Raw genomic sequence first — 26662 nt, 5'->3', positions numbered from 1 at the left:
TTGAAACACAACCATTGCATAATGCCCCAATTTGCTGAATGGGAGATGTATCACTAGTCACTTGGTTGCTTTGAATTTATTTTGTTTCCACACACAGCACTGAGATAATGAACAAGCATTTACTTTCCTGCTCTAAAATCCACTTTTAAACAGAGCCTTGTGGTTTTACCAAAAGCTGAACCACAACAAAATAGCACAACGCTGACCCTGCCTCCCTATCCATTAGCAAAATTCTGCTGAGAACTTATCTTCCCTTGCATTTTAGACCAAGATAGCTGCTGTGCATTTATTAGCCTCCGGGGGGGAAACAAAACAAAACAAAACCACCCATTAGCAGCCCAGGCTAAGAATCAGAATCACACGGAGAAAATTAAGAACAGATCTGATTTCTGACTGCTGTTATAGCTGGCCTCAAGATGGACTCACGTGTTCCAAAACACGTCTCTCTCTCTCTGTGTCAGATGGTGTAATGGATGCTGTTGCCTTTCTTTCCCCAAACTTCACCCATTTAAATTCTTAGACCATCAGAGCTATAACAAACCTATTACGATTCTTATTACAAACAGATTTTTCATTTTCTAAAACAGTCATCAATAACACACATCATTGCTCATGCAAAAATATGGCTTGTATTTACATCCTTATTTCCAGACCAGATGCAATACATCAACACTCACGGCTGGAAGGAGGACACTTTACCAAGTAAAGTACTCTTGCCTGGAACCATGATCATTTTTTCTGGTGTCACGAAGGAAACTCCTAAAACACATTATTGGCAGGGTCACAGAAAGGGAAATAGATGAAATGTTGTGGGATGCCTTTCCTTGAACTATAGCTTTTTCTCCAAAAATCATTCTCCAGTTGCCACTCTTGAAGGTGGTTTAGCACCTCTGCAAGCACTGAGAGGTTTTCTGCGTGGACGCCCGTTTGTCCTCAGCTCCCTCTGCATTTGGGAGGATGAAAGTGGAGCAGGGAGTTAGGAACAGGCCGCTGGAAGGAGAACTAAACAGAAAGGTTTGTCAACACCCAGTGGGAATGGGAAAGCTGGCTGGAAAGCTCAATATGATAGATGCTCAAGAGATAACCTCCAAATCCTTTTCTGGGTAACTCCATGTGTTTCCTTCCCCCTCCAGGAAATTTAATCAGATGTTTTTCTTGTCTCTGTTTTGAAGTTCTTCCTTCTTTTTTCCACTAATTAGAAGAAAGACAAATTGGTCCACAAATAATGGAAACTTGGGTATATCGCCTGTCACTTTATCATGGCACTGTGTTAAACAGGAGCTTTTCAACAATTACTAGCTGTATTTTTGGGATATTGATGCATCCTTTCTGGAACCGACATCCCATAAGAAATGTCCACAAGTGAAAAGCAGATTTTGCCCTACAGAATGAGATTTCTAAACAGAAAATAGGAACAGTTGCTGGCAAGAGAAAGAGAGGTCCACATAAATGAGATCATCCTGCAGATTGAAGATCAGTATCTCTATTCACAAGTCTTGCCAACCCTTAATTGCCTCTCTAGGTAACAGCTCTTTTGGTGTCTTCAGCTCTCCTCTGACTTTATAAAAAAACCCCTATCATGGCAACTGACAGCACAGAAAAACACAGACACAGAGAGAGCTCTAAGATGTGACAGATCAAAAATCCAGTTTATAGCACAGCTATACACACATGAACTCACCTCTGGAAATGCTGTGATAAATTTCCTTTCCTCTTGTTTTGGAGATGGTAATTTTCTTTTACATACTTACAAATATTTACCTTATTATACTGTAAATGTTATTTCTCAGTAAAAAAGTAACTGACATAATTCCTTTACCATGTAAATATTGGTATTAAAAAAAAAAACGGAACACAAAGTTTCATAATGTCTTCTTCCCATGAAGAAGAACCATTATTTTACTTTGAAATACTTCCCTGTTTCTATTAAACCAGTGAAGATTTTTTCAGTGCTTTCAAGTCCCATTTATAAATATACTCTTTCAAAAAAAATGAAAAGGAACAGTAAAATTAATTGTTCTGTCAAAGTTGTGCTTCCTTCATTGGAAGGATGTATCTGTGCATGCATATTCAGCCAGTAAGGCTGAGACAAGGAAGAACTATATCCTGTTTGGGGCTTTTTTTATGGGCTAGTTAGTTTTGTTTTTAATGAAAAATGATCCAAGATTGCACTGAAGCACTGTGTCTAAATTCATATGGAAACCATAAATGGCAAAGGAAAATATATGGAAGACTGGCCCTAGCAAATAATCATCAGCAACTTTTATAGTCTGCTCTGGCTTGTATACATATCAGATACTAATTCAGCATTGAGGAGCTGTCATGTACCCTGGCAATGCAAGAGCAAGGAATAGTTAGGTACTGCACTAAAGTACTGACTTTCTTTTTAAAAACTGAACTATTACTCCATTTTCCACCCATTTACTCTGCACAAGGAATAATTCCATACTTCCTCCATTGCTGCAGCAGTACTCAAAGGCTTTAGTACATGAAGCTCTATTGTACTTGCTATACAATTTAAATGGCTGCAGTTGTGGGTGTGCTAGCCATGGTAGAACACCACCAAACAGCAGGCAAGAAAACAATTCCAGTATTTAGGAATCAGTGTTTTACTTTTAGAGTAGAAATTTCCCACAAGCAAGCTGCCCAAGACATCCAGTTTCCGATCAAGGTCAGAAACTGTGGTTTTATTTCAGCTTCTTAAATGACAAGGCTACCTATAGGCAGGTGCATTTACATCAAGAGGGGCAGAAAGGAGACAGAGATAAGGAAGAGGACTGCAGCAGAAAGACAACTACCACCTCACATCAGCACCAGGAACACCCAGCCGCAGCCATATAATGTATTCAGCAGAGCCAGATCCTGCCACCTGCAACAAAGATGTGTGTAACAGTGAGCCTCATTACAGAGATGGTGGGGACCAAAAGCATAGTAACCTGCTCACTGCAAGCAGCAAGATCTAGCTTGCAACTTCAACAGTGGTCCACTACCAGAGGACTAAGATTTGGTCACGTGAAAAAACAGACCACATTATCACATTCTATCAGCATTGAACAAGATTTCCACCAAAAGCTAACCAGCCCTGACAGTCTCTCCATGATGCTTATCACAGAACTGCTGACAAAGTCACAGAATCTCTCCAGAAATGTCATCGTTTTCATTAAGAGGATGAACAAATATTTAGAGTGCTGGAAATGTCAGGCTTCAAACAGCTCTTCCACATTCACAGGGGGCATTGCACACACAGAAAATACTACTGGCTTCCCAATGAGATGTGGAACAACCCTCTTCCCCCTGACTAGAAGTAGGACATTGATCCCCTACTCCACCATACACCTAAACCCTCAGGAACAGTCTGGAGAACTGCAGGAACTCTTCCCAACACCTTCTTGGGTCTGACCAGTGAAGATGTTTGAGGCCCCATGCAGTTACGAAGTCCCAGCTCTACAGCTAAATGCTTTAGAAGGCCAAATATTTCAGTGACTTTAAATTATACTTTTCCTTGTTTCAAGACAGGCTCAAAAAAAGCAAGTTCTTGAGGGTTCTTAATTTATGAAGATGTACAAAGCAGAAACAATCCACCCCACTGAAAGGCCAACCAAGCCAGTGCATGATTTTATGAGGAAGCAAGAAGCATCTCATTTTCTGTTAATAAGTACAAAAGGGCCCTTGGCTCATGCCTATTTTGTCTCGTTTTTCCTGAAGACTTGTTTCTGCAGAACTGCAGGATCTCTGTCCACAAGGTGGAGCAGCTAAATAGCCTGAGATGCAAATGCTAAACCCCAAGTTCAGAAAAAGGAAAAAGAATCATTTAGCAGTGCACAGTTAACTGTTAGATGGGCACAGAGCAGCTACCTATGCCTATGCTCTTGGAGGATCCTGATTAATGTGCTTTTATCTGGAAAAAAATAAGTCTTACAAAAGGCTTGTATTAGGTTTATGCTCTTACAGGCTAAAGTAGTATTTAAGTCATAAATATGATATTGCCACTGTATGTAAACACATTCTTTTCTTGACACTGAGGCATGCTTTCTACCACATGGAAATCTTTTAGTACATCTAAAATCAGTTAAGAGCTCTTGGAGAGAGATAGTAGGAGAATAAAGTCCCCAAACCCAACAAGGCAGAAAGGATCAACTAAGTCCAAAACAAATAGAAGAAAACCCATCAGATTTACACCTGAAATATCAGTACTTGGCTGATATGAAATGTGCATCAGCAAAGCCTGGGAACTCTCCCTAGATCCTCCAATCCAGAGTGTATTTCACTTCAACACCGTTGGATAAGAGTGTGTGCTATGCAGACTGTCTCCTCTTCCCAGTGGGACACTTGATGTCAAAGAGGCATTTGTTGAACAATGTGCATGAGCTGCTGGTATCACAATAGAATTCCTTTGGAGAAAATTCCCAAACCACATCTTAGTTCATTAATTGTGCACACAACTGGACCTGCTCTTACCAGCTTCAGCAGCAATCCTCAAACCTCTGATTTATTAAGGTTCTTATATAATATTCACAATTAATAAAACCCCACAATTTTATATCAGCCACTGCATGAAGCACATCTGTAAGTGCTGAGCTCTGAAGCCACCACTGAATTTTTTTCATCCTTGTTTTAAGTGTTAGTGTCTCTTCTCTGATATTTTGATCAATTGATACCAATTTACTAGTTAATAGATCCATCTTCTTTTCCCAGGTCCTATGCACGTTTTCCTTTCGATTTTTTCCTGAGATTGCACTGCCAGCAAAACCTTTTCAAGGTTGCTCTCCTTATTTGCTTCATTAGGCTCTATAAATTACATAAGGTTAACATGGTGCCGAGGAGAAAATAATCTTAGGATTCTCAGCACTTGGCTGCTTTCCCTCCTAGATACACAAGTCAGAAGATCTAGTTTCTCTGACACAATTTCCATTTTAAAAAAAAATCACCTTCATTTTTAAATCTTGTTTAAAAAGCCCCAAACATTGCACTAATGTCCCTAAATTGTTTTGTCTAATTAGACTACTTGAAGTTCTGATGGCAGCTATATGCTGAATTGCTTAAATGTCTTTTAAAATTAGCCTGTCAGTCAGAACTGAATGAAGCCCAAGTATTTTAAGCAAGGGCTAAACACTTCAAGAGCATCTATGGTCAGAAAGCTAAAAAGATCACTCTGAATTCACTGCTTTACTGGCAAAAAAGATCTAGCATAGACAGTGCAACATGGGGTACATATTAGCTTTGAAAACCGCTTCAAGAGCGTAAGATGCGTCAGTGACGGGTACCATTTCTAAGCACTCCACATTTATGCTCCCTATAGTGACAAAAGCCCTCCTATAAATGCCCCAAGTCCTTGAATAAACTGCCATTACCTACTTCAGTTAAGGAACAAGTTCAAAGAATGTTTTTCTGGCACAAACAGACTCCTTAGTTAAAAGGCTCTGCCACTGAAATTTCACCATCAGAGCTAGCCACAAGTTTTAAGTGTAGTTCAGAGCAACGTATAAGAACACTGAGGAGAGCAACTTGAATTGCAGGTGATCTATGTAGCTCCTGTTCATTAGAAGGCTCTGCACATAAGAAAAGAGATAACCAGATGAATTTTTGAGTATTTCCTATCCTGCAGAGAATCCGCAGGCACTACCTGTTGTGAGGCATTCTTTTAGAGGAATGTTTACTTTCTATGCACCTTGGAATAAGCTAACTAAGCACTCTAAAAGCCTCCCCTTAACAAGCAAAACATTTATTTAGAGAACAATGAATTGATTTCTATCTTTAAGATTGTCACATTAGAAAATACGTGCTTGCACCAACATAAGCATATCCTACCTTCTGAAACAGCTGCAAGAAAGTACAGTTTGCATGGAGAACAGTAATCACAGATGCATAGAACTTAAAATACTAATTTGTTAATTAGCATTTCAAGTATGGGAGAACTTACTTCAAAAGGTTTGCTTCATATCCATAGTAGTAAACAGATTCATAGAAAATTAGTTCTGTGCAGTATGACACCAGAGCTGACAGCTGTGGAAAGGAATTCTGATGGGAGGGCAAATTAATATTTCTGTGCTCTTTCAGGAATGTATGGACACCTGAAATAGAGATAAAATTGGTTTCTTTGTCATACCCTCCCTACCTATAGCAATGTATTGCTTGTTTCTTTTCTTCTGATATTTTCCCTGTAAATTTCTCTAAAATCTGCCCTTGTTCATCATCTCCTTATATAACCGTATCTATCATGCTGATTACAGGTCTGTCCCTAATCCCATTCATCTGTAGCCACTCACCAGAGTGCAAGCACTTCAAAAATTGAAAGAGAATTACTTCACTTCTCATTTCTTAATCACCAATATTCAGGAGGGTGAGTTTTCATCCACTGGCAGGTGCTGAGCAAGAAGGCAACAGCATGAATAACTAATGCCTATGGAGATCTCTCTGGGCCATTTTGAAATGTCTTCCTTTGTTCATACAAGAGAGCTGATGAGCAAACAACTGAACAGAAAGGGAATTCATAAAACATAAGGACAACTCATTAGCACTGAAACATAACATAAATCTTTTTCTGTCAAAGTACAATGCTGACTCTTTAAACACTTCTCAGGACAATCAAAGATACAAGCAAACAGTGGTAGCAATGGGATAACTTAACACTTCCCCTCCCTTTTCCTCTACATTGTTTGTTATCTTTCCCATTCTGGAGTCATCCAAGTGGAATGACAGCACACACCTCAGCCATGTCACTGCAAGATAGCACTGCTTAGGGTTATTAACAGATGGGCTTTAGGAAGTCTAACCATAGAAACATAACTGATTGCTCTTCCTGTCTCTGCAAAGCTGCTCTCCCTCTCAGGGATTCAGCAGATCAGAACTGGTGGGTATCCTTTAGCTGCTCCCTGCATAAACCAGGCAAGTGGCTTCAGCCCAGCTTCATGAAGGCTGGGCATGAAGCCACTGGGCTTTGTGCTGTAATGGTAGAGAAGCACACTGGCTTATAGGCCATTCCAGCTGCTGTAGCAGGCAGAAAGAATTAATTAGAGAGAAAAAGGAGGCTACACCTGTAATCACTACCACATTTTTTAAGGGAACTTTATTCTGCTCAGTGATGAAAACCAGCAGTAGAATTGAACATCTACTCAAGTTCCAGACATTCATACACATCAGATGTGAAAGTCTTTTGTTTTTCTGGACAAACAGTCCACTGTTTTGTGGACAAAGACATTTTTAAAATCCCCGCCAACTCTTGATAGGCAATTCATGAATATGGATATCAAATGCATTGCATCTATTATTTGCAACAAACAGGATCAGGCAGCATTATTTTTCCCTCCACTTCTCAGATATCTTGACTCTCTTCCAGTCTTCTACCAATCTGGTCATAGTACAGGATTTGTTTTCCTCTGCTAGATCAAACCTGTGCTCTAGGTGCTTGGCCACTGGGACACAACTTCAGTGTGCTGGTGAAACCTTACTTGCACCGGTCTAACAAAAAGCCATCTCACATGTGGGTGACTACCTGTAGTCACAACAGGCCATTTTTGCTTTGTGTAACTATGAGTCTTGTTGGGATGACACTTCTGTCTGAAGTAGCCAAAGTGATTGGTAGGCAACAGAGGTACATTTTCAGCGAACAACTTACACACTTTCCCATCTCTGATTGCTTTCAACAGGGGCTGCTCTCCCTCTTCATCTCTGTGGAGCAGCTGACCTCCTATCCCTCACAACCAGCACCACACCTGGACTCATCAGCTGTACTACTGCTCTGTGGGAACGTGGGCAGCACCCTAGCACCTTCCATAAAGCCAAGTCAGCACAGGATAACTTAGAAGGTCGTGACTGGGAGTGTATTTTAAAATAGCTAAGACTGAGAAAGCAAAGAATCTTAGTATTTTCCTCCTTTTGCTTTAACGTTGCATCACAACCTGGACAATAAGTGAAAAGGAATAAAAAGTCAGAAGACACATATAGTCCAAGAGTAACAGCCTTTTTCTGTGGCAGAAAAGCATTGTTGGTACACCAGAAACTCTTTTCTCCAATCAACTTTCTAAAGTCTCGAGGTGCCACCTCAACAGTGCAAATTGCAGCTAGTGCTCTACTGGCTACATGGTGCTGCCCCAAGGACAGCAGTGAAGAGCAATCTCCAACAGGAATGGGAACAACTCACACTCTGCTAAGTAAAAGAAATAAGGCATACCTTATCTTTCAACTGCTTGACAACCACTTGTTTACTTTAATACATAATCCATAACAATATTACCTAGTATCTAGTCCTGTCCCATTTTAGTAATCTTTGGACTATGCACCAAAATAGCCATAAAACAATACCAAGAGCATGGAGAAAGCATGTTATGATATTTCCCATTCTCCTAGTCTCTCCTGCTGTGCTCACACATATACACATATTAACTGAAAGGGACCCAGCAAACTTGGTGGATTTTCCCCTGAAGCTGACATGTCAATGTATCTTAAGTTTTACACACTTTATAGCACATCCTATTAGAAGCAGCCCCAGAACATGTGAATTATGAATTTGGTTCACTGTGATATACTATTATGGGTTATTAATAAAAAAAAGAAAAAGCAGCAATATTGAGCCTAGAATTGATGTGAATGAGCAGAAACAAAGCAAACACTTCCCTCAGGACCTGTTTCCTCAAGACAGTTCTACTGGTCTAAGATCGGTGTGAATTTAAAATAGTACAATTATAGCTACTTAATCCCTCAAAACAGATAATGCTAATTCAGGCGCATTTATTCTGCCTTTCCCCAGATTTGCTGATATGGCTTCAGTAGGGGTTTACATTGAAACAAATTAAAAAACATTATTTTGTGAGTTACATTTTTACTGAGTTACTATGGGTCAGCTGCAGTGCAGTAACTGAAAATTCAACTATCCTATTCAGGCAGGGAGAATTCAAGATAAAGGCTGAAGGCTGTTCCTGAAGTTCAGAGGAAGCATATTGTGTTCCTTCTTTGTTATATGCTGAGAGACAAAGTGTGGCAAGCCATCTCAGCTCAGAGGGGACACAGCAGCACAGTAATCTGGGCTAACTCAACCATAAGTTAATCACAGCCTCATCTGCAAACATACTGCATGTTTTCTGCATCCACACAAGTCCCACTCACACTCTTGGATTTGTAGTTCAAGATATACTCTACAGCTTTCACAGTTATGAAAGGCACCACATTCATTTGTCAATACACTTTAGCCTTATTTGTTGCACTCTTTTATTGTCACTTTGTACTTTCTTAAAAGGGTGAAATCTAGAGGTTTTACACTGGGCACAATACTGTTTAAAACCTACACACAGCTGGGTACACCACTCTATCTTCTCTTTGCTCATTATCTTTTACATGTATCAACGTCATTTACTGTAAGAGACATGATAGCACACAAAAACCATCTAATTCAATTTACTGTGTAATGCAAATTTGTATTAATAGGAAATGTCAGTAAGTAGATAAAATACATGTGAATTAAAAGAGTCACGTAAGCTTAAAAAAAAAAAAACAACCCAAAGCCAAAATCCAAAAATCTAACAAACGAAACAAAAAACCCAAGAAAAACAAAAAAACCCCATAACCCACCCCAAAAGGAATCACACAACAACAAAACCCACCACAGGTACAACAACAGGTACCTAAGGAATGCCACTTTATTTGAAAGCTGAAATTAAAATACTCTCAGTATTTTCAGCCAAATATTGTAACAACACACCAAGTATTCACCACGGGGAAATGTGTATTTTCAGTAGCCCAAAATTTTGATTTGTGGTAAGGGACAACTACAATATTTACCTGTGGAACAACCTACACCTTTTGTTAACAAGAAGTTACAATGATACAGTGTAGAATGCACAGCAGAGTATTTTACAACAGTCAATTGTGCTTTCTTTACTTTCACTTGTGCTTGTAAGTTCGAGAGCTTGGTGCCCACCTGAAAATGACAAGGTGAAGGGCCCCTGTACTTGCCCCAGTTCCTCCAGCAGTACAGGGGTTCACATGAACTCAGTAATAAGCTCAGGCCTATAATGACAGGCAGTTTACTGCACTGTGAACTATGATTTACCACCTTTTGCATCCTGAAAAACTCAGACAGGAAATATAAATATGAATGGCAGCACTGTAGCTGAAGCAAACACCACACAGATTTTATCTATGGAGAACTACCTCGCAACACGTGCTTAAGTTTGTTTTTAGATAGGGCTTAATATTCCACAATAATATAACAGATGCCAAGTTTTAAGAAAACCCCATGAAACCATTTTTATTCTTTTAAGAAACATACAAGCCTAAGAACAAGATGAATGAAAGCAAATCATTTGTTTACACAGGAAGTAAAACGCACAGTTTAAACACAACAAACTTCATATCATCACTTAAACCTATCCACTAGAAATCACTTGTGGTGCGCAAGCTTCTTATGAGAAGAAGTATCCCTTATTATCCTGTTAATTCTGTACTGATGTTAGTCATGTCAATTTCTGTTTTCCTTTGCATTGTTTCATTTATCTAATGTTGCCAGATGCTGTCTGTAGCTTTTTCTTTCTCCCTACTGTAAAATACAGCATATTAAGCATAAGCAAGCTAAATAGCCTTACTTAAGAGAGCCCGCATGTTCAACAGTTACAACTACAGTTTTCACACGCTGGTTCCCACCGCACTGTCTCGGGCTGCGAAGCAACCACAGCAACACTCCATCCTCCCGAAACCGTCCTTTCACGGATCTGTGCTATTAAACACGATTACACCGACGTCTCTAACCCTCACGGGCGATTAATCCGGTAGCCCGGGGCTCTCTCCCAGGAGAGCGGGAGTCCCAAGGCTTCCGCGCACCTCACCGAGCGAGCGGGGCTTGCGGACGCACCGTAACTTTTATGTGCCCATCACTCCGGCTCCCAGCCCCATCCGGCACCGCGGGCAGCCCGGGGTGCGTTATCCCCCAGGGCCGCTGCCGGGCCCCGGCCTGCGGCAGCCCTCCGGGCCGGCGCCCACGCCCAGGCGCTGCCGTGCGGCAGACAATGGGGGCCGGCAGCCCCGCGCCCGCCAGGCTGAGGCGGCGGTTACTCACCGAACAAGGTCAGAGCCATCGCGGCGGCGGCAGCGGGGCGGGCCCGGGGGGCGGCGGAGGCGGCAGTCCGGGCGGCGCGGGGCTGGCATTGGCACGGCAGCTCTCGCATCAGCGGCGGGGCGCGCCTGCAACACAAGTTGGGCGCGGGGCTGTCAGCGCGCCCCGCGGCACCGGCGGCCGCTGCCACTTGCTGCCGCGGGGCGGAGCGGGGCGGCCGCAGCCCGCAGGGGAGGGGAAGGCAAGGTAGGGGAGGGCAGGGCCGGTGGGTGGGGAGAGGAGGAAGGACGGCCGGGGACGCGCGGCAGCGGCGGGGAGCTCCCCGCTCCCGCCCCTCCCGGCCCCGCTCACGCTGCGGCCCGCCGCCTCGGGGAGCCATCTTGCGCCGCCACACGACCCGCCTTCATCCCGCCGCAGCCGGCGGGACGGTTCCCATGGCAACGCGGCCGGCCCGCCGGGGCACAAAGGGAAGCGCAGTCCCCCCGCCCGGGGCGGCCCGGGCCGCAGTCCCCTCGCACGTCCGCGGCCCCGGCAGAGCGCGGCTCGGCCCTAGGGCAGCCGCCCCGGAGCGCTCCCCTCGCTGAGGGGATTCTCGGTGAGAAACAGCCCCCAGGGATGCTTCCCCCATCGGGGCCGGCCTGTGCCTGCGCCTGCTTGGTACAGGGAAGGACCACCGGTCCTGAGATAAACACGAGTTTGTTTTGGAGTGAGGTGAAAATTCCCACTGTGAAATGCCAGCGAGCACGAAGAGAGCAGAACTCGGGAATTACCCTCAAAATGCTTCGATGTAGGAAATTCAAGCTATGCCAGCTGCTGTCATTTTTTTTTTTTTTTGCTGTCCAGGACTGTAAATTTCAAAGCTAAAAGCATTCAATTGAAAAGATACCGTGCCCAGTGTAACTCATTCGTACAGCTCGCATTTTTAACCAGAAAACAGATGTTCAAAGCAGAGGTTAGTTAGTACTCAGCAACCCCTGCCCAGCATGCACAGGATAATCAGCTTGCCTCATCTAGGGATACAGAAGTTTCTCACTTGCAAGTACTACTTTGCCTCTCAGATGCAAGCTGCGTGTGCTGAGAATTCAAATCCAGCCTGAGCAGGATCGACGGGAGCTGTTCACTCAAATTTAATCCATCTCAGCTGTGCAAACCCAGAGCCTTCAGCAGAGGCTGTGGAGAACCGGCCAGGGCAAGCAGATTGCACAGCTGACTTTATGAACACCAGTCCCACCTTCACTTGGGTCCCAGTGGTGGCTGTCACAGCGATGTATATGCCTTCAAGACAAGGGGTTTGCCATAGGATGCTCTGAAGGAAGAAGAGCATGCATGTAGGCTGCATCTACAGCCACTGCAGTTAATGACTCTGGTTATGTGAGCACAGCTCAAGGTCAGCAAGTATATAAAATACATTTTATTTCAGCAAAGCAGCTAAACCATAAAGGTTTGTCTGAAAATCAGATGGTTTATGTAGTTAGCTGCACACAGGTTTCCATACTCTCCCTTCTACCAGCCTTCTTGTAAAGATCAAAAGGGATTGGGTGGGAAGGTTTTCAGTATCTTCAAATCTTGTTTAATACAACAAGGAAGACATGGGGTTTTGTTATGTCTGTCGAATATTTTAAAACGTAGGGGTTTATGTTGATACGTTTTGCTTAGTGTGCCAAATCAGAAAAAATAAACATATTACCCTAGAGTGATTGTTTCCTTCATTTTATTCCTTCCCAAATGAACTCCAGCATGACGGACCTGATTTCACAAAACATTTTCATTTTACATGTATAAAGTGAAAGTTTATGGAGCTGCTAGACTACTGAGAAATAATATTTTAATTGCAGGGCTAAAAGGAGGGTAAAAATAGATGAAAATGGTTTAAGCAAAAAAGCAACACAAAGAACCCTGCCGTGCTGCCTACATGACTTGACCTTTGTGTGCACAGAGTGTTTTGCTTTGCTTTTTTGGATCTTCATACAGGTTTTTTTTCTCTTACATTTCCTGGAATTAAATCCCAAGCTTTGACCCCAACTTCCTTCAATTAAATAGCCAGCTTTTACTCTTCCACTACACCAAAATTGTTATTGCTATCTACTGAACTGCACGTTTGCATTAGAAACGTTTTCCTGTCCAGAGAGAGTAACACTGTTTTTCTTAACAGGCATAATCAATAGTAGAGCTGTTAAGATCAGTCCAGGTAATTTGATTAGTCATTTCAATTGCCTAATAATGTCCTTGTGATTGTTGCTGTGATGGCTAAAACTGTTGGCCATTTCACAGCTGGTTATTAGAGCCAGTTTTGCAGCTGATCCAAGTTTTCAGACCAAACTGAGCTCAATCCTTATTTCTGATTAGATTTACTTGGTTTGGAAGGATGCTTTTGCCAGGGCTCCAGCAGCCTGCAGAGAACAGCAGCAACAGCAGCTTTTAGAAGGACTTCACAAGCAGGCTCATACCCAGAGCTCTCAGCCAGCCCTCGCAGGTGTCAGCAGAAAGGAAGACAAGGAGAGTGGATGCGCACAATATGAACCATTTTACCCGATGGCAGCTCTGGCTTTTGCAGAGGCTGATAGCCCTAACACAGCAGGAAGAAATCAAAGGTTTCACATCAGAAGAATAATTAACCCAAAGTTCAGAAGGTGAAGGTCCCTTCCCCCCCACCCTGCTTTTTGAATGGACCCAAAGCCCTCACAGGTCCTCAGAGGAGATTTCTGTTTAACAACAACATTATCTTGAAATTACGTAATGCCTTATCAAGCAGCACATCTCGGTGCACCAGCAATAACAATGATTTAACTACAACTCTGGGAATTTTGTTAGAAGAAAGCTGGAGCTTATCAAGCACTAACCCTCCACTGCCTTGCACAGGGGCAAGGGGAGGAAACGTGGATGCTCTAGAGCAGCTAGTACAAAGCCCCAGCCTGTCCCTGTTCAGAGAGAGGGGTTGTTCTTCTAGAGAGACCCCTCTACTCTTTTGCAAGAGACAGCATGCAAGAGGACCCCTTTTTGCATGACCTTGATCAAAATGGAAGCTTTGGTCAAGGATGACCTTGGTGTCTTGTTACCCTGCATCTTTAGCCCTTGAAAAGCCTCCTTTTCCAAACTGGTTCATTAGCATCACATACTGTAGAAAAAGCACTGTTGTGCCTGACACCTGGTAGGAATATTGGGGGATGTATTCACAAAGCATACCTCAATAATAAAGTCTCTGGAAAACAAATATATACCTAACATGCTATTTTCTGGCCTGCTCATTGTCCTTCAACAGGTTTCTTGCCTCATCTCCCAAGCCTCAAAGCTCTTTAAATACTGCAGTCAGTTACTACTGCTTCATTCTTCACATAAAATTTCATTAGTGGGATTTGGGGTTGGTTTCTAGTGTTTGGGGTTTTTTCATTTTGGCCCCTCTCCTTTTGCTCCCCTGCTCTGGGTGCTGAGCACCACAGGAGCAGTGGCCCATTTTCCACAGTGGCTTTTCTTTTATCCATCACCTTTGTCTGAGGGCCTGGTACAAAATTGCTTCTAATTACCTGACATTTATTTTTCTATTCTTCAAACCTTAACTAATTCATTAATCATATAGTGATGAATGAGATTTTAAAATTAAACACTGACATCTTTAAGGATTTATACAGAACTGTAAAGGAAGGTTCCCAGTTAGTAAATACGATGCTGTGTGAAGGCAAAAACCCCCTATAAATTAAAGCTGTTCTGTATTAATGGGAAGCAGTAAAAATGAAGGCACAGTGAGATGTTACGTCATGAATACGGGTAGCATCTTATCACAGTTAGTGTCTTCCTGCAACAGATCCTCTTGACAGCAGGAAAACAGCACTGTCATGTGCAGAATTTAATTTAGCTTCTGGTGTGTAATTGCTGGGAGTCTGTGGGGCAGACAGGGAGGTGGCCAGGCGCTGCTGTACTGAGCAGATTCGGAATTCACAGTATTTGCAGTGGAATATTTACTCCTTGGGAAATGGCAGGGCAGATTTCTACCACTTGTTCAGTGAGATAAATTCAATTATTCTAGCTAATTTAAAAGCCATCAATAAAAAGTTTGATAACTGACTACCAAACTTGCTAGTTAATATTTGTATAGATGACAGCTATTTGAACATAACATCAAGCCTATCACCAAACCCACAGTTGTCATTGCACTTTACTGGCATTTGGGTAAATTTGCTTCCTTTAATGAGATAACTGGCGTTTGAGCTTATCTTTTAGATGCCATTGCTGTTCATTATTAATGGCAATGTAATTTAAACACGCAGTACTGTACAAGCATAGAGAGAGACAGAATTCCTGCATCATGTACAGCAGTTATGAGCAACCTTTCCAAACAGTGTTTTACCGAGATCTATGCTGGGCTATAATCAATGGTAATTTTATTTTCTTTCATGTATAGGTACAGACTTGCAAAGTAACAGTTACAGGAAGAATTTGCACACTGAACTTCATGATCATTGCCAAAGAAAGTGAGATATGTGTAACATACCCACCATACCTTCTGTTTTAAATCACAACTACCATGTTAGAAACTCACATTTGGCATCCTATCCTGATTAATAGGAATTGCACTATATCCCATAACAGCTTAGAGCAGTTTAGTACACAGTAGGTGATGTATATCAATGAAATGAGAAATGGGCTAAACATGCCTGGGTTTGGTTCTCTGGGTCATGAAAAGATGTTTAACAGACATAGGTGACAACAACAACCTTTAGAGCCAGATTGTTTTCTGGTTAGACTAAAAGTGAATGCCACAGGAGCTAAGGGGAAGTGGCACAGGAGCACAATCTCAATTTTAAAGCTAAACTAAAGCTGGTTGCTTAACTTCTAAACAGTTTGCTGTGTTTAGACTGCTGTTATGAGACATTATGCCATTTTTGAAAGGAACTGCATCAGAGGAAAAAAGCTCCTTCTTGCCTATGTTTCCTGAGCAAAGTCCTTTCTAAAATAAATCTTAAGGACTTGAACATTATGGCTCACACTTAATTGGATTTGGAAGACACGCATAAATGTGATGAGAATTACATCATGAATAGGCACCAAGGATGGGGTATAGTAGATACTAACTACCTATCTTGGCAAAATTGCAAAATCCTAATCTTTGATGTAATGCCATTAAAAAGAAAACCTGCACCTGAATAACTCTTCATAGCCAGCTCTTCCCATGCAACAATAAAACCAGCAGCACTTTCCAAGAACATCCACCTCTGCCTCCTGCAGTAACATCTCTACTTTAACACCGCCACAAGTAGGCTGAAGAATGGAAGATGCTGGGCTAGGTACATCCGAAAGACACCTTCTTTTCCCCTGAATTAGGTGGCTGCTTTTAGGTTCTGGCAGCTATTCTTGTTTTCATGTCAAGAACTCTCTCATTTCTATTTTCCTCCAAGCTTTTGCCTTTACCTTATTATTCATTTAATAAACATTGCCGAACTCCTCTAATACTTTCAAACACAAATTTTCAGGCATTTCCGGCACTACAGTTGTGCCGAGGGAGGACTGATCTTTCCATCTGATCTCCTGCATGCCTGAGGATGGGGGCTGAAAAGGATTAGAAAACAAAGTGTGCTATATAGAAAGGGAAAATCTAGAGCTACCCAAGTTTCTTTTATGACCACTATCACACAGATTGGTAGATTTGACCAAAACTGAGACTTACCTTCTGTGAGCTTTCTGAGATACAAGAACACAAACAAGGTTCTGGTCACCCTCACACTCTCTGGGGATTGTGGTTGTTCAGGGTGTTGGGGATTGTGCTGACACTCAGAGCGAGCAATTTCAAAATAGGCAAGTGACTAAAGTAGTTTTAACTGCAGAAGGGCATTTGCAGCTGGTCTGAATGTATTTTAACACCAGATTTTTTATGAGGTTTCTTATTACTCATGTGCACACTTACCAGCACATCCCATCAGCAGAGGCTTCTAATGCAAGATCAGTTACTAATAAAATTATTAAAATACTAGGAAATTTCAAAGTTGCTTGCACTTTAGCTCAGATAAGTTCCCTAAGTTACATTTTGAAGAGTCCTGCATATGAAACACAATATGGTTTTGATTGCTTGTTTTATTAAGTGAAATGAACAGGCTAATTAAAGAAATTCCAGGAAGTTTCTGCTTTCTGTCTCCTAGGGACAAGCCTCAAGTATCAAAGGAGATAATACTGATGGCTATAAAACACCCAAATGTGTTTATACTGGCTGTAAAATGCAGCTTATAGCTTCTATTTAACTTTCATAATATTTCCTTTTTATACCATGCTTAGAAGTACATATTAAGGAATTATTAGAAGTAGTCTTTGTATATATTTGAAAAACAGTGGTAATTGGAAGTTAAAAAACAGAAGGCAAGCCATTGGCAAAATAGTCCTAGAATAAACTGTTATGATTTCATCTATAAACACTCAAAGAGCAGGCTAGCCATCAAAAAAAAAAGTCTGCAAGATACGTCTAGTTCTGACTTCCAAAATGTCTTTAACCTTGAGCGGATGGTCTCCTACTTGGAGCCATAAGCTGTGCCATAGCATTGGTGATGGTGGTTCTTCGTGCAATCAGTTGAGGTTTCTAAACCCCTGCATGGCTTTGAAGAATTGCTGAAGAAATCAAACCTTCTGTCGAGGTTTAAACCAAGTCCCCCAACTCCCTGAGAGTTAGGAAGGAGAATCCAAAGAATGTAGCCCCCACGGATTGAGATAAGAACGGTTTAATTGCTAAGGCATAACACAAAACCCCTACTGCCATTTACTACTACAAATAATAATGATACAGCAAACAGCAAGTGGAAAGAATACAACACCCCACCAGCCACCGACCCACAACTCACTCCACCCTGCCTGGCCGAGCACCATGTGCTCACTCCTCCATTTTCCTCCACAGCTCTCCCCTCCAGCTTTCTCTTACCCAGTATGCATCCCGGGCATCACGTGCTATGGTATGGAATACCTCATTGACTAGCCTGGGTCAAGTGTCCTGTCTCTCCTTCCTCCCGGACTCCCCTCCTCCACCTGGCTGGAAAAAACCTTGAACAAAAAACACCCTCAAAACATGCTCAAACCATGACACCTTCTCATAAGCAACCCAAACCTGCCATTCTGAAGTGCTATGTAGAACCCACACACACTTAATGCAATTATTTGATTTTTCTAATACCAGAGCCTGACAGTGATTTCTACATTCTTAGGGAAGTCGATGTACATGTTACTGAAGCCAGTTAAACATAATGATTTTAAAGAGGGCATTAGTTATCCCGTGCAAATTGCTTCTCAGAGTTGCATCTTCAGGGACACTTAGGGTTCTTTGAAAGACCATCCAAGTTTTAGAAACATTTTAAGGGTATTGTAAATCTCAATAATGTGCTTTATATGAACAAGGGTGTATGGACCCTAGAAAGGCAAACTGCATCAGATTTGAAGCTGAATTTTGTGTGATAGCTTAGAAAATGGACTATATGAATAAGAAGTGAACTTTGGTAATGTTCTGAGTATTTCCTTGTGTATAGACATACACAATGTAGTTATCAAGTGCCTTTTTAGAAAGAGCTTTAATGACCTGAAGATACTTCTAAGTCCAAGTCTCGAAGTGTTGAAATAGCAGCAGCACTGGATAACTAATTTGCAGTTCAACAAATCTCTAAGAGATGTGTGTTTGCTTTCACCAGGAAGCTTTTTGAAGGAGAATGTAAAACCTTCCAAACCAAACCAGAAAGCACATGCACTAGTGATACCTTTCTGTTTTACTGCACTTACCACAGCTAACTCTGCAGCAGGCAGATAACGGCACCAGGGTGCAAAAAGCAGCATAGAATAACTGGGAATTTCAAGACCAGCAATACCTCTTCGGGATCATAGAGAGATGACATTAACCAAAGCAACTTCGAAGAGCTCAAGGAGATTAAAGATTTTCCTCTTAATGATTCTAAAGTGTTATTGAAGGGATCAATAGCTTTTCCTGTTAAACAAGCTGTTCAAATCAAGTATTCCTGGAGAGGAGATAAACAAATCCTGGAAGTAATAGTGAGATTTAATTAAGATTTGAGATTTTCTCTATTCATTAATTGATCTGCCAGTCTTACCATAGTTTTAGTGAGTGTTAAATTTACAACAATAAGATTCCTTATGAAAGGACAAAATCACCTAATTCCTTCTGAGCCAAACCCCATAACTTACTATATAGCTCACACAAAAAGAAACCTCTCTTTTCTGTACCTGATGTCACTGTTTTCTTCTGGGGGAAGAGGGGATAGGAAAGGGGAAAACAAAATTATTTCCCCTTTCTTTAATAATAAAATAATTACATCCCATGGTTGTGCACATTTGCTTATTGTTAACCAAGACACGTGGAAAGCCCATCAACACAGCAAAACTGAATTAGTAGATATCCAGCTCCTAAATTGGCAATGCTGGAGACAATTACCAAGACTTGGCAACTTCTCAGCTGTACATGCAGCAGGTTTAAGTGAAATCAGAGATCACTCAACTGATCTTGCAATCTGGCTTGCACATCACCACATCAGATCTGGAATTCAGCCTCATGTATCCAATTGTAAAGTCATGCAAATTCCCATTCAAACACATATATAGGAAACTAATTCCTGGTTTAGTCCTTCCACAGTTCAGTTCTCAGTGGTAGAAATGTGACACTAATGCTTTCAGCCTGTGCAAATGCAGTAACTTCCGAATTCAGAGTTTGTCTGCAGCAGCAAGTCACTGATAAGATGAGCAGTTTCCAAATACTTTTTTGTTGTTGTTGTCATTTTATCTTAAAACCCAATAATTCAAGGAAATAGGCACTGAAAAGATGCAACCAAGCAAAGCTCTTGGGCAAACACTGTACAGTACTGCATGAGCAGGGGAACACAGGCTCTCACCATTTCTGTGTGGGCTGCAGCAATGTTTCCACTGCCAATTTGCTGCTTGTTCTTAGACAACAGCTTCTTTGGTTCACCAAGGAAAAACTGCTCCTTTCTGCTCCCAGATGGACATATTTTTAAGAAAAATGTGTCTTAAATTGTTTTAAGTGAACATGGAAATAAGAAATCCAATTTCTTATTCTCTGAGAGTATGAAAACCAAAAACATTAGTCCAGATTATCATGTTGTACAGCATTAAAATGAATTTCCTCATTATAGCATATAATCATTACTCATATAAAGACAAAAATCCCCATTAAAAATAGCACTGCCTGTGCCCTGTCCAGCTCATTGAAGGAATGAAAAACTTGTCTGCGCTATATACTGATTCACATTTGTATTTAGTTTGGTAGTTTCAGAAAACATAGATGCAAAGTTCAGATGGATCATTACTAATCAGTCTGTTTTCACTATTCTTTCCTCTTTCTTTAAAGGTTTGATCACATGGCCACTTGCTCTTCAGATTTCTTCTTTCCTGTGTGCACAACAGAACACCATTCTGCCTGTGAATTATCACCCTCTTCAAAAGCATCCTGCTGCTCTGAAAACCTGAGAGTGAAAGGCAGGTGCGGCCCCAATGCCTGCAAGACTGCAGTTGGTACTCAGAGAAAGCCACTGTTGTAGGTTTAAGAAATTGTCCCACATCTAGGGATTTCCTCATATATTTTTAGCTAGGACAAACAAGGCAGATCTCTTGATGGTTTCCAGACTATATTTGCCAACACTCCCCAAACCCTTCCTGTTCCGCCTACCTAAACATGCTTCCATGACAAGTTACTCCCACCTAAACCATTGCTGCTCTAGTCCTGTTTCTGCTCCCTCTTTCTTTGCAGCTGCACTGGCTGATGCCCAAGCAATGCCTGGCTAGATAACCAGCATCCTGGAGGGCCAGATGAGTGCGGGAGTGCCAGCACATCACAGCAAGGGAAGCAAGCCCACAGCAGGGTGAACTCTCAGATGACCCTTTTGATGAGCTGTGCTGCAAGTGCCCTTATTAGTCAGGCTCTTCGCTGCAGTTTACTTCAAATATCATACAAAACAAGAATCAAAATGAGGGATTTCTTTATCCATCCACAAACTTCTTCACAGCCCATCAAACTGATGTCATGCCGTCTTCACTGACTTCTACAGTAACATCAACAGGACAGATAAGATTTCTGCATCTCAGCAACCCTCAGTCTGATTACAGCCCTGGCAACCAGTGCAGCAAGCATCTTTCAATGGAACAGGGTAACATGGACCAGTAGATGGAGAAATTCAAATAGTGCATGGAAAAAGCAGGCCCATAAACAACAAAATTCCTATCACAATCTCAAAACAACAGAAAGATGGCACACTGCAGAGCTCGCTTCAGTCAGCTCTGTATCTAAGGCCAGAGTATCTCTGTCAGTGGTTGCTGTCTCCTATTCCCAATTTACATTGATGAGTAAATTTAAATGTAGTTATGGGTATTTATTATTTGTTCTCTCTGTACAAGCACAGTCTGTTAGTCAGCTCTAGAAGCCAGCTAATGGCAGTTGCTTTTTGGGGCATCTAATTCCAGAAACCAAATTTTAGTTTTGATATGTTTTTATTTAGAGTTTATATTCTTCTGTGAGGAGTTGAGTAGGCAAATAGTGCTATGAAGAGGCTTATAGCATTCTCTGTGAGTTAATTAGAAGAGCAGAGGGAATAGCTTCCCTTTAGCTCCTTGGAGAATGATGAACCAGAGGGAAAAGCTTCCTACCAGCAGAGTCAGTGAAGCAGAGGTGGCTTACAGCAATTTGCAGCAATTTCAGCATCAGCCAAATTAACATTTGTGGGTTTTATTATGAAGTAACAGTACGGTGCAGCCTGCCAGTGATGCATGAGTTTGTTCAATGGGGAAAACACTACCTGTGCAAGGCCCACAGCAGAGGGCGGGCTGGTGTTCTCAAGCAAAGGGGCAGCAGGCAGTGTGGTATCCCAGCTGATACAGACACAGACCTGGGGGAGCTGTCCCTTTCTCCAACCTCTCTATCTTCCTCTCTCAAGAGCTTAATGTACTGTAAAATGTAGAATAATAGGAAAACAAATACATGAAAACTTCCTGTCAATATAAAAAAAGTATTTGCCCAAAGTATTCAGCATTTGTTTACCACTAGATGGCATTTTGTTCCTGAGAAATTAGAAACTCCCAGGTTTCAAATTACTTGCTACAGACAGCAGGAAACAGTAGGAAATGGAATTTCTTACCTCATTCAGTTAATAATTTATTATCCATTGTCTTGTATAAAGCAAGATATCACTAACACAAGACACTTTGCAAACGTAGAAATTCCCTTCATTTAACTATAGCTTGTGAGTCTTCAACCCTCTGCTCAGTAGGTCAATAGGCAGGGGTTTGAGCTGCAGGCAGCACTTACCAAAAAATCTTTCCCACACTTTAAAATGAAAGAGAAATGTAGGCCATTTGAGCATTTGTAGACTTGGAGCATGCCATGGAAAGCTGCCAGAAATGGCTTGCTCCAGTAACTGTACACAGTATTTCCTGTGTTATTTTTGGATTAACTCTTAATACAGATTGCAGTAAAACATAATTCCTGTTCAGGAACAGAGCTGTTACAATTTGATTATTATTATTAAATAATAATTCCATAACATTCACTTCTGAATGTTACACTTTGCACAGGTTCATTTTCATTTCACCTTGTACAAGCTGTGTCAAATGCCTTAAATAAATATACTTAATTTAATTTTGCATGTATGGAAATATACACAATATTATGAGAATATATTTTCATTAGATCATCATAAGTACTACTCCTCTGAGCATGTAGCTGCTCGTTTAACAGTTCACTGCAGCAAAATTCCGCAATGAGAATTATTGACATCACTTCATTTCCCACTGAAATTCTGAAAGGAAAAAAAACCCAAACCCCAAAAAAACAGAACAGACCCCAAAAGTTGCAAGTATGCTCTTTGAAAAGCAATTCAGTTTTGTGTGTGATATAAACCCAGAATATACTGCATTGTATACGTAATATATCAGCATGCTTCCGAAATACATCACTTTCAAGTGTTTTTTAATGGAGGTTATTTTAATTCATATAAAGTCTAGGTCTCATGTGAAGGTCTCTTGCTTTTAACAGGTCTTCACCTCCACTGGTAACAGCAGTGGTGACTACCGCTAGCTGTAGAGAAGGGCAGAATGGCTGTTGGTAGATCATACAAACTGTCAGTATCTTTCAGGGTGGATTATGACAGCACTCAAATAACCTACAAATGCAATATAATGGATTTCTGAGCACTTGAACTGTAAAATTAAGCAAGTATTCAAGAAGAAAGCTTCCCTGCTTAGACTAAACTACAGTAAGGCTCTAGGTATGACCATGACTTCTGGGAAATAACTTTGGGCCTTAGAAAGAAATACGATGTTGAATTAGAAGGAAAAAAGAGAGCTCATCACTGGATCATGATGCACAGAAAGGCTGTGCACCACTCCAGTTTTCTTTGACTAAATTATGTCTACTGACAGAAGCATTGAATGGTGATTAGCAGCTGGCTAAATCAGATCCTGCTCTCGTACTTGCTTGGGTAAGCCTCATTATAGAAGGAATCTGACTTCACTAGGGCAAAATTAATCTGCACCTCTTCATAAAACAGGCTCAAGTTTCTTTGAAGTTGTTACTGTAGGGAAGCTGCTTTGCTTTAAGCCAAGTATTTTAAGAAATGGTTTGCTGCAAAATTTGAAGTGGCTTTGGTTTAGTAAGTGTATGCATGCACTTTTAAATTGAATTTAGTCTAATACCATTCTCTAGCTACATGAGCTGGACTGAAATAAATCCATAGATATGGCAAAACAGAACTTTACAATGCCTTAAAATTTGTATTTATAACAATCTAACTCTGCCAAACTGGTGACATTTTCTTGGCTAGACAAGGCCCACAGGGTTTCATGCACCCTCAGAAACATGCCTGGGTGCCTGGCATATTATAAAGGGCACTTACATTAAGCAGGGGGGTGTGCCCTTATCCCATAGCTGAAAACAACAAAATCCAAACTAGATGTGAAGTTACAAGAGTAGGTAAGGATCATGTGTTTCTTTCCCAAAATAAAAGGACTTTGCCAGACATTTGGAACAAAGTAAAGGCTGTGTAACAAACTGGCACTTACATTTTTAAGAGGCTGTAGAAAGGAAGCATCCAAGTCAGTATAACGTGTTTCTATCCCAAGGAAGCCAGTGCTGTGTCGTATGATTGGCAGAAGTGACAAATGCAACTGTGCTGACAACTGAGAAACAGCAAACCACACAGCAGTGTGGTGACTGGAGAAAAGCTCACAGACCTGTGGCCAGCAACCTTCTTACACAGCATTCAAGAGAGCGCTGCACAATTTATAGAAGAAAAGGGAGTTAAGGTCTCTTAGAATTGGAGCTCTGAAAACTTTGGGTAAACAGAGATGGCACAAAGAAATTTTTATATATTCATACATACATGAAAGCCATAAATTGTAAACTTAATAGCTTCAGATTCATTAAATATTCAGCGAAATGATCAAGCTCTCAAAATGTTCCTATCATCCAGTGAAATATACAGCATCTGTTCGGCATTTACAAGGATAATCTATTTTTTTTCAGCAAAAATCATTAGCCCTTTAAAGCAATTCTGCTGAAAGGGAGGACAGAAAGCTGAAATATTAGCCTTTTGCTTGTTTTGAAATCATAACCGTGCTGACTATAAAGCTTGTTGGCATTTTATAGGCAGCTGAAATGACTGCAGTATACATTATATTGCCTTTAAGAGTATCTTTCTCAATACAGAGTTATGAATAACAGGATGTTTGTACTACTTACCTCAAGTGAGATCAAAACATTCCTACCACCACTGTAAACATTTTGAAGAAATAGATCATCACAGAACACATCCTTGTGTCACAGAGAGTGTCAGAGAAGAGAGCTCGTATAACTGAGCAGTGAAGCACAGCACCCTCCAGTTAAGGGAACAGTGGGCAAATGATGCCGTTTTTTCTCTCCGTTTCATTTTCTCAGTTTATTCAGAAATGCAATTTCTTTTGTTTGCTGCTAAAGCAGAGGGCTCGCTCTCTGTTCTCTTGGCTTCCTTCTCTCCTGGTTAGAATCCTAGATATAGGACATGGATGTAATTGCCAATCTTATTTTTAAAGATTAACAAATTAGTGGGCTTTTTGAAATCCCTTGGCATCAGTCCACTGGTTTATCAAAGACAGTATTTTTGCCTTCTGTAATGGCTTAGAACAAGTGATTCAGCTAAAGGAAATACTATTTATGTACCATGCCAATACTGGTCTGCAGTGAAAAGAGTGGCTACCTCTTAGGCAGTGGGGAAAAAAACAGACGTTAACTTTAACCTTATGGGTACCTAAACACCCCCATCAGACTTGCATTCATTGCATGCAATCAACCTGGGGGCAGATGGTATTAAATGGAGTTGTAAAAGATCATGTTTGTGCTTTGAAGTATTAAGCTAGCTATATGTGAGTTAGGCAACAACCTGGTTACCAGCGATTCTGTTCTTCTAAAGGTTATCTGTGCGACAGCGCACTCACACTCAGCACTGACAGATCTCCCTAAGCTAGAGAGCACTGTCCTTCAAGCTCATGAAGTGTAAGCTGGAGTATCACCAGGCCCTGCTGTTCAGAGTGGTTACAAATACTCCCTGCTGTCTATTCTGTTTCTGCTATTGGTATTAAAACCAAACAAGCACACGTTCCTAGAAGCATGATGCCTTTTCTTAGCTTCAGGCTGCTTTCTCTTATGCTTGTTACAATTTCAAATCGGTCTATGCAACTGATATAAGTCAGTTTAAAGTCTCTTCACCTATGGATTAAAAATAACAAGCATACTTGAATAATGATTTCACAACACTTTTCTGATTAACCATTAATTCCCAGATTAAATTCTGGGAAATTAAATTATAGATAGTTTATTAAAAAACGTAAGAACCTTCTCTCCCCTCCCTCCTCTTCCCCAAAAATGAATAGGAAAATCCTTGGAACAACATACACCCAAATTATAAAAATGTTAATAGAAGAGGGATAGAGACATTAACCAAGGCTTAAAATAATTGCACAAATCAAGTTCGTGTGCCTTGTTATTCTGTTGACAGCCACGTCATTAGATGATAACTAACCCCACACCTAGGAAGTCAGAAACTCTTCTTGAAGATACGTTACCCACTGCAGAATTTCGAAGCCACCAGCATACAACCTGCAGTCATTAGCTGTGCAGAGCATCTGTAAGGAAATCTTCTGCAACACTAAAAAACCCATACTGGAGATTCAGGTTATCCTTCCAGACCTAAGTATGTATTTTGTAATATATCTTGTTCTAGGCAGATGTGAATGTCAGGATTGTGCAAGCTTCTTGTATCTATTTTAGCTGGAGATGACAGGGTACAGAGCAAGCACAAATTCCTTTCCTAAGTTCTTAAAATGGATGTTTGCTTTAGAGTTAACGCAACCAAGTGGGAGGCAATATGCAAAAAGAAGAAATTCCACACTAAATATAGATAAGCACTTTCAGGGGCTCATCATCCATATTTTGAAATGGAAGAAAGTGAAGAACAAAGAAGGTCAAGATCTCAAATCCTATGGGGGGAAAAACACAAGTAATATTAAAATCTAAAGGATGGGACACTTAGTACTGAAGAATATAAAACATGAAAATCTGAGTTATTTCATGATGGTGTCATCTGGACCTACCGTACACAGTGTTAT

The 26662-nt window shown here is 41.1% G+C and overlaps 1 protein-coding gene across 1 annotated transcript in view; it reads right to left on the bottom strand.

Annotated features, from left to right (window-relative positions):
• CHN1 (chimerin 1) overlaps positions 1–11107 on the bottom strand; it is a 103780-nt gene extending 92673 nt beyond the window's left edge. The window contains exon 1 of the mRNA XM_005152591.3: positions 11048–11107. Coding sequence (XP_005152648.3) covers positions 11048–11066 — 19 coding nt within the window. The 5' untranslated portion in view covers positions 11067–11107. The remainder of the gene's footprint in view (positions 1–11047) is intronic.
• Between the last annotated feature and the right edge of the window lie 15555 nt (positions 11108–26662).

The sequence above is a fragment of the Melopsittacus undulatus genome, chromosome 8 (assembly GCF_012275295.1).
Source record: "Melopsittacus undulatus isolate bMelUnd1 chromosome 8, bMelUnd1.mat.Z, whole genome shotgun sequence".
Taxonomy (NCBI): Eukaryota; Metazoa; Chordata; class Aves; order Psittaciformes; family Psittaculidae; genus Melopsittacus; species Melopsittacus undulatus.
This window is presented reverse-complemented; position numbering and strand designations above follow the sequence as displayed.